The following is a 9,529-nucleotide window of genomic DNA, read 5'->3' as shown; positions in this document are numbered from 1 at the left end:
ACGCTTTGTGTGTATACTTACTTGGTGCACTTAAATGCAGTATATATATATATATATATATGTATGTATGTACATATATGCATATAATGTGCATATATATATATGCATTGTATATATACATATATATATATGTATATATATATATATGTAAGGCGTATTTGTTTATACAGCAAAGACGAATGGCTGCACATAGATGTTTGAAGTAATTAATAAAACCGCATATATAAACACTCCATAAAGAATAAACAAATGAATGAAAAATAAACAAATAAACAAGCAAAGTAAATAACTAAACAATAAAGTAATTAATTAAGTATTTAAAACAAGAATATTTACAGTATATCTACACCTCCTTACTTCTTCATTTGCTGCAGGTCGTTGCTCTGCAGCTCCGAGGGCGCGTAGATATGGCGACGTACGAAAAAGTAAGAAATTAATTATTATAATATTTATAATTATAATATTTATAATCATTACTATGATTATTTCCATTATTATGTTTGTAATCATTATTATAATTATTTGAATTATTATTATATTTATAATAATTATTATGATTACATTCATTATAATTGTAATGTTTATAATTACGACAATAATCATAATATATAATATTTCTAATAATTATTATTAATGTATTTATCAAAATAATGATAATATTTATTGTTACGAAAATAAATAGAAATGGTTATAGTTGTAATAATAAATGATAATGTTTGTAGCAACAAATAAAAGTTAAAAAATAATACGAATTATAATATAATAAGCACTGAATACAAATAAATAAGAAGAATAATAATAAGGCATTGTTTGTTCATTGCATGCAAGCAATCGAGCTGCGAAGGAACGTGCGCTGTTGCTGCTGCTGCAGTTGCTGCTGCTGCTGCTGCTGCAGTTGCTGCTGCTGCTGCTGCAGTTGCTGCTGCTGCAGTTGCTGCTGCTGGTGCTGCAGTTGCTGCTGCTGGTGCTGCAGTTGCTGCTGTTGCAGTTGAAGCGTTTATTTGTATCTTTCTGTGTTTGTTTCGCATTCAGATGTTTGAATTTTGTTTAAAGGGATGCATGGCGACAGCAGAGTGCATGCGAGTGAGGCGGCACCTGATAATGCTGCTGGTGCTGCGGTTGCTGCTGCTGCTGCTGTGATTGCTGTTGCTGTTGCTGCTGCTGTGATTGGTATTGCTTCTGCTGTTGTTGTTTGCTGCTGCTAGTGCGGTTGGTGCTGCTGCTGCTTCTCTATTGTGTATTATATATACTTAGTATGTTTTTGCTTGTTTCATATTACATATATGCTATGATATAATACAATTACATTATATTTTTTTATATTCATTTGTTTTTTGCTTGCTTTTTATATTTAATTCTTTTATTTCTTTGTTTCTGCTTTTGTTTGTCAGGATGCACTCAGAGACGCAGCAGGAAGGCGACTCCTACTCAGCCACTGATATTATATATATGTATAATATGTAATATATATAATAAATATTTTATATATTTTATATATATACCACCGCTGCGTGTACGGATGCGTGCATCTTGATGCGAACATGCATAGAAAATAATGCATGTATCAATGCATGCATGCATGCATGCATGCAAGGCCTATGCATGTATGCATGCATGCATGCATGCATGCATGCATGCACGTAATGATTCGCTGCATGCATGAAATGCTCTAAGGGCCTTCTTCACTGCTGCTGAACACTGCAGGGATGAGACGGTCTGCCTCCCCTTCCTCCTTTTATAAGACAAATTTCTTTTCTTTTATTACTTTTCTTCCTGTGTTAACTCGCCAACATTTGCAATAAAAAGAAAAAAGAGTTCTCCCCTCAGGCGCCCCCAAGGCCCACGGAGAAGCACCCACCATGCAATTCACAACAAATGAACCCCCCAGCTAGCTAGCTAGCTAGTTAACTAGCCAGCTAGCTAGCCACGTAGCTAGCTAGCTAGCTAGCTACCAGTACCACCCAGATAGCTGTCCGCAGCACCCAGCTAGCGATCAACAACAAGTTGCTAGCTTTGAATAAAGCCAGCTAGCTGTTCTTAACAGCCAGCTAGCCACGGATACGAGCTAGCTGTAATTAAGAGCCAGCTAGCTATGAATAGCAACCAGCTAGCTGTGCATAAGCACCAACTAGCTATAAAGAAGAGCCAGCTAGCTATGAATAGCAACCAGCTAGCTAGGAATAGCAACCAGCAAGCTATGAATAAGAGCCAGCTAGCTATGAATAAGAGCCTGCTAGCTATGAATAAGAGCCCGCTAGCTATGAATAAGAGCCAGCTAGCTACGAATAAGAGCCAGCTAGCGTTCAGGCTGGGGCCTTCCTCCCGCTTCTTCGTTTTGTTTTGTATGCAGCTGCTGTTCATTCGACGCGATGGATGAGGCAATTTGCATCGTGGTGATGTTCTGTTCATGCATGAGTTCAGGTGTATACGCAGCTCACTTCAGGTGTATACGCAGCACAATTCAGGTGTATACGCAGCAAAATTCAGGTGTACAGGCAGCTATATGTGCACACACAGCATCTCAGGTGTATGTACACCATCCTTTTTATCCTCTTCGTCGGTCCTGCAGCAATTCACATCCAGCAGTTGAGCTGAGATGCATGTAAATACAGCAGCAAGTCAGGTGTACAGAGAGCAGCAGCACTTACTGTGCGCATGCAGCTGCTTTTCAGCTGTACAGAGAGCAGCAGCACTTCTGGTGTATATGCAGCAGCACTTCAAGTGTACATGCAGCAGCATTTCAGGTGTACATACGTTAGAGCACGAGCTGCCATTGATCCCCTTCATGGCCTCCCTCTAAATCAGAAGGGAGTGCTGCTGTACCGAGATGAGACTGCAGCAGCAAAGACAGACAGCATATACCCCAGGGTTTAGGGTTTAGGGTTTAGGGTATAGGGTTTAGGGTTTAGGGCTGAGGGTTTGGGTGTCTATGCAGATGGCATTAGTCTTTAAGCCGTTAAATATTGAATTGTCTAACGAAGCAATAAATAACAAACCATGTATATAATATAATAACAGCATTAAAACCTTTCTAACAGTAGATCATTAACGCCTTGTTTATAATAAAGCATTAAAAGTAGTTAAATAACAAAACGTTTAAACATTATAATAAAGAAGCGAGGGGTAGATAATAATAAAATAATAAAACAATAAAAGACAAAACAATATAAACAGAATACACCGCTTCAAGTGTAAAAGAGTAAAACAGTTATATACAACCCCAGAAAGAAAAGCATAAAAAGATATATATATATATATATATGTATATACTCATACATATATATATATATATATATACACTATATATATATATATACATATATATATAATTAACTATACCTGTATACGAAAGTTGGGTCTGCATGCAAACCATGTGCATGCAGTGAGAAGTATGCATTCTTTTCCTGTTTTTGCATTAAACCGAAGTTCATAGAAATGTCCAGAGGGAGACAGCAAGAAAAGGTGATTAGAGTTAGGCCCTGCAAAAGAAACCAAAGGCCCTTTAATAGAAGAAGAAGAAGATCGGCTGTCTATCGATGTTATATCTGATGGAAGGTGAAACTGCGCAAAACTCCGAGACGCACGGAAGTAAGAGCCCAACACGCCCTGCATGCAAATACATATACATATATATATAATTATATAATTATATAATAATATATATACATATTATATTACATAATTATATAATATATATATAGTATATGCATTTATATGTAGATCTGTAAAAAAATCTATATATATATATATATATATATATGCACATTAATTCATCTATTTAAATGCATGCATTTACACGCATGCATATAAATACGTCTGTTTACATAAATGCAATTAAATACAAATAAATGCAATTATATAAACTTAAAATAAATGAAAGGAATTATTAATATTTTTGTTTATATTAAATTATAATAAAATATATTAATTTTAGTTCGCCGCAACAATCTAAAGAAAAAAATAAATTAATTAAATCGAAGTGGACGCGCTGAATTAAAAAATAAAAATAAATTAATTAAGGCGAGCAGACAAACACATTTAGATGCAACAGATAAATAATAAATAAATTAAATAAATAAATAAATAAATAAATAGTAAATAGTAATTGAGCAGAGAAAGCGAATGAATGCAAATGAAAATAAAACAAACAAATAAACAAATAAAAATGCACAATAAATATACAAATAAATAAATAAATACAAACAACAAAAATATGAATTAGAGAGACTAAACAAATGCATTTCAACGAAAGTAAGTGAATTGGATAGATTAAATAGACAAACTAGATAAATTAAACAGACAAATAAATAAATAAATAAATAAAATAAAATAAATAATATAAGACCTTAATTGCATCTTGAACGATCTCCCTTGAGGCCCCATAGACAGCAGCAGTAATTTCTTTTCCCGAGTTAATTGCTGCTGGTAGTTGCATAGCTGCTGCTGCTGCTACACTTCTGCTGCTGCTGCTGCTGCTGCTGTTATTGTTGTTGTTGCTGCTGTTGCTGCTGGTGCTATTTGCAGCGTCTTGTAGAGGAAAGAGAGTATTAGCATCTGTTTGTCCGTGTTTATCATCATCATCTGCTTGTTGCTGCTGCTGATCGCTTAAAAGAAATATATGAATAGTCTCAGATGAAGAAGCAACAGCAACAAAGCGGTTATCTCCTCGAAAACAAACACAACTAATACTCGAAATATTCCTACCCCTCCTCAGCTGTCTTAATAGCCGTCCATCTGCTGCATTAAATATCTTTGCTACAGTTCCTTTCTCGCTAGCTGTAGCAATTAGCGTCCCTTGAAGATTAAATACAATAGCAGCAAGTTGAGTTGTATGAGCTTGAAACACATGATTTGCTGTATTATTTCCTGCTGCTGCTGCTGCTGCTGCAGCAGAAGAAGAAGATTGGTGATGCCCTAAAAGCCCCGCTGTACCTCCCCCTGCTGCTGCTGCTGCTGCAGCTGCTGCTGCAGCTGGATTTGCTGCATTAGCTGCATTTGAATCACCACCATCAGCAGCAGCAGCAGCAGCTGCTGCTGCTGCAGCAGAAGACAAACCTCTATGAACTCGTACTGCTCCAACAGCAACAGCAGGGCATGCTAACAACCAGCTGCCTAAGCCGCCGTCTGCTGCTAATGCACATAAACCGTTTTCATTAATACTCGTATGAATTATATTCACAGGCGTCATCTGCTCGCTCAGGTATACATACACCTGAAAATAAAATAAACAAAATTAAAAAAATAAATCATCAATTTAATTAATTAAATTAAAGAGATTAAATATATTATTAAACATTATACATAAATTCAATAATATTAATAGAACTAGTAAATTATGCATGCATATAACAATTCAATACAAAAAGATATTCATTAACTAGCATTAAACAAAATTTTATATATAATATATATATATATATATATATACTTATATATATTTATATGTACAGTACATAAATACAGATACATGCAAATGCATGCATTTGCATGCATTTACTTAGATGCAAATGAATGAATGAATGAATGCATGCATGCAGTTAAATTAATAAATGTGCATACAATTGAATGCATGCATGCATTCAATTAAATGCATGCATGCATACAATTAAATGCATGCATTCATGCACTTAAACGAATGAATGCATGCAATTAAATGAATGCATGCATGCATGCATGCAATTAAATGAATGCCTTAATACAATTAAATGCATGCATGCATGCATGCAATTGAATGAATAAATAGATAGGGCTTACAGTATAATCTGTAACCATTGCGAGCACATCTCTCGCTAGACAGACATTTCTAACAGTTTGTTTGCTTCTGAGTTCTCCTATAAATCTTTTTCTGCTGTCATCCCAGAGCTTAACCTTCTTATTCTCGGTTCGTGTTACAGTTGCATAGACGCTTGTTCTATATAACATTGCTGCTGTTTGCAAACCTTTGTCAGGCCAGTGCGCACCCTCTCTTCTTAAAAACTCTGTTAAAGGAGAGCTCCTATACACTCGAAAACCTTCGGTAGTGCCTGCAATAAAGCAGCTTCCATCTTGATTAAAAGTTAATGATTCTAAATACACACTCCTATCACCTCCTGCTGCTGCTGCTCCTCCTCCTCCTCCTGTTGCTGCTGCTCCTCCTGCTGCTGCTACTGCTGCTGATGTTCCTCCTCCTGCTGCTGAAGATGACGAAGAAGAAGAAGCTGCTGCTACGTCTTCATCAACTTCTGCTGCAGCATCTTCCCCCAAACCCTCTGTTGTCTCTGAGGCCCCCTCCTGCTGATCTTCTTCTATCGGCCATTCCTCCATACCGCTGACGAATTTAAGTGTATTGTTAAAAAAACTAAAAACAGAATATGCTGCTTTAGGGTTTAGGTTTTAGGGTTTAAGGTTTAGGGTTTTACCGTTTTACGGTTTAGGGTTTAGGGTTTAGGGTTTAGGGCTTAGGGTTTAGGGGTTTGGGTTGATGTTCGTTGTAAGAGGAGTGAGTAGCTTCGGCATGAAGGCTAGCAATGAGTCTAAGCTAACGCAGAATATGCTTCAATAGGCCCTGTCTCTAAATGTACACTTCAACATATTAAAAACCACACAAAATTAATTATATTAGCTGTATACAGACATAATCAACGATGCAGAAAACCTGAGGTGCATATACACCTCAAGAATGTTGAAGAAGGAAGTCCTTGCGCACTGCACGCTCTCTTCCCCTGAGTTTTACCTCTTTCTGTGTAAATTAATTGAATAAATGCATTAATAAACTCTTTTTTAATTAAATTCAACGTTTATCACGGACAAATGCAGGAGAAAAAACATATAAACCCTCGCTGCTTCTTCCCCTCTACCCAACCGCGAGCCCCAGACTTCTGCAGGTTTCTACAGAAAGAAAGACAGAAAATGCATGCAAAAATAAACAATTAATCATTTACAATAATAATTAAAAGAATTATAGACAAAGTTATTCAACATTTACCCATTAATATTCACAATATCCTTCAGAAGCCCCCCTCTCTACAACAACAACCATATACCAATGGTCACGCCTTATGTGCAATATTCTGCATGCATGCATGCATTTAATATTCAGAAGGAATAAGTTATTAATGAATTTATTCGTAAAAATAAACAATAAATTCATTTGTCTCAAGTTTAAATGTCGCTATTAAGCCGCACAACAGACACCTCGGCCTGTCTGTGCTGCAGCTACGGCTGCTGCCGCCGCTGCTGCAACAGCTGCTGCTGCTGCTGCTGCTGCTGCGCTGCAGCAGCAAAATAATCCCAGCAACAATGCGGCTGAAGCATCCGCCGCTCCTGCTGGTGCTGCTGCATGTGCTGCTAGCTCACCCTCTCCGGGTGTATGTACAGGTGCTGAAGCAGCGAGACGCTTTAAAAGCATGTGAGAAGCAACAGCACAACATTTTAATTATTCTTCACTAACTTGGAGGCAGAATATGAAAGGCCTCAACCCCCTCTTTCTCTCTCTCACCAATTAAATAATATAAACACTGTCTTTTAGATTCAATGAGCTGGATAGAGTTGTCTTCTTATTTACTATTTAGGGTTTATTATTTAGGCTTTAGGGTTTGTTAATATTGCGTAAGATTAGCTGGCTATTGAATAAAGAGAAGCGTTTGTGTGTATGTACATCTGCATGTTGTTGTTTATTATGCTGGTGTTTATTTATATGTATATGTTTTTTTGATAGATTTTTATGTGTATATTTATAGAGATCTTGAAGGTGCTGATTAGCATACGCTCTGGTGTATATACACTCTGCAATAAATATATGCATATCATCTGTAACTGCATGCCTCATCTCAATCTTCTGCAGCAGCAGCAGCAGCACAGACAGTGCAAGCCTCCTCTCATACGAAGAAAAGGTTTTTTGTTTCTTCGCCTCTCGCAAACAACACAACAAATCAAATAACACCATATGCAAAGCACACTCAATTCGCCCGCGACGCCGAGTGTAATCCTGAAAAAAATACACACATTCATAAACTTATTAGTAAAATAAATAAATATATATATAAATCAATATATTTAAATACATTCATAGACATAAATATATATATATATATATGACTATACATAAATATGAATATATTTATACATTCATATATAGATGCCTATAGAAAGACCGCCACCTTAAAATAAAAGAAGCAAAAGACTAGGAATAATAATCATAATATATAATAGGAAGAAAAGAATAACAATAACAATCGAAAAAAAGCAAAAGTAATAATAACATCGATGAGACAGCAAAAATAAATCTTTCCCTTTGCACCCCCATGGGGTGTATATGCAGCTATAAATAAATATTATTTCGCTTCTCTTTTGAGGTGTATACGCAGCTTTAAATAGGTATACATTTTGCTTACTGTGTGAGGTGTATATGCAGCTATATATAGACATTAATAGGAATTCATTCTGCTTGTTTTGAGGTGTATAGGCAGCTCTATCGGTATACATTAATATGAATACATTTTGATTCTAAGTTCAGGTGTATAGGCAGCTCCATCGATAGATATTACTCACCCTAGCTGCTTTTAAATACATCGGGTTTATCTGCCTCCTGCTGCAGTCGCAGCATGTACAAGCAAATATTCTGCTGCAGCAGCAAACCCCAGCAGCAGCAATTTCTCTTCCTAGATCGACATAAGCACCCTTTTGAAGTACTACCAGTTTAACTAAATGCCTTCTTAAAGAGCGCCCTAAGAAAACAAACAAAAGCAAACAAATTAACCAATTAATTATTAATAACTTCAATAATATCAATGTAATACGTAATAAAACAAATGTAAAGCCGAACATACACATAATAAAATCAGTACTATGCATGTAGCACACAACAAACACAGCAGCAGCCGCAGCAGCAGCAAAAGAAACAGCAGCAGCATCAAAATCAGCAGAGGCAACAGCAACAGCAGCAAAAGAAGCAGCAGCATCAGCATCAGCATCGAGCAGCATCAGCAGGAGCAGCATCAGCAGCAACAACACTAGCAGCAACAACAGCAGCAGCAGCAACAGCAGCAGTAGGTTGTTGTTTACCGCTTGCTGTTCTCATCATAAGACTGCATTGTTCGAGCGCAGTGCGAGGTTTCGCAGTTAAATGATTGCTGCCAGGTGTTGTTGTTTCTTCATTTCCTGCTGCTGCTGCTGCATTTGCTGCTGCTGCATTTGCTGCAGGTGGTGCAGCAGGTACGGGTGCACTTGCTGCATTAGCATTATTAGCATTATTAGCATTAAGATTTGAAGCAGCATCATTAGCTAGAAGAGAATCAATAAGGTCTTGTCTGCTATCACTTATACTCATCTTTAGATAATCCATCAAGTCTAAGACTTTTCCTAATGAAGCATCAACCCACCAAAAAAATGAGTGAGGGTTCTTTACACCTTCAGCAAACAATCGGCGACACATAAACAAATTAACTTCAAACGAATCCTTCAGCACATTAAATGCAGACTCCAGGCATTCTATTGCCCTACACATATCGCAATCATACACAAACAACTCTTTTATATATGTATATATATA

General features: G+C 36.6%; 2 protein-coding genes across 2 annotated transcripts; both read right to left on the bottom strand.

Annotated features, from left to right (window-relative positions):
• Nucleotides 1-2,755: 2,755 nt before the first annotated feature.
• Nucleotides 2,756-6,303, bottom strand: EAH_00042560 (hypothetical protein, conserved; the record flags this gene model as incomplete). The annotated part of the gene is made up of 4 exons (XM_013395063.1): nucleotides 2,756-2,833; nucleotides 3,340-3,606; nucleotides 4,346-5,212; nucleotides 5,755-6,303. 4 exons carry the CDS (start codon nucleotides 6,301-6,303, stop codon nucleotides 2,756-2,758), a joined length of 1,761 nt encoding a protein of 586 aa, XP_013250517.1.
• Nucleotides 6,304-7,937: 1,634 nt separating this feature from the next.
• On the bottom strand, nucleotides 7,938-9,476 carry EAH_00042550 (hypothetical protein; the record flags this gene model as incomplete). Its single annotated transcript, XM_013395062.1, has 2 exons — nucleotides 7,938-7,966; nucleotides 9,043-9,476. Coding segments are annotated over 2 exons (463 nt in total), but the record flags the coding sequence as incomplete, so codon positions are not given.
• Between the last annotated feature and the right edge of the window lie 53 nt (nucleotides 9,477-9,529).

This window comes from Eimeria acervulina, genomic scaffold (assembly GCF_000499425.1).
Source record: "Eimeria acervulina Houghton genomic scaffold, Eah_scaff553, whole genome shotgun sequence".
In the NCBI taxonomy this organism is placed as follows: Eukaryota; Apicomplexa; class Conoidasida; order Eucoccidiorida; family Eimeriidae; genus Eimeria; species Eimeria acervulina.
This window is presented reverse-complemented; position numbering and strand designations above follow the sequence as displayed.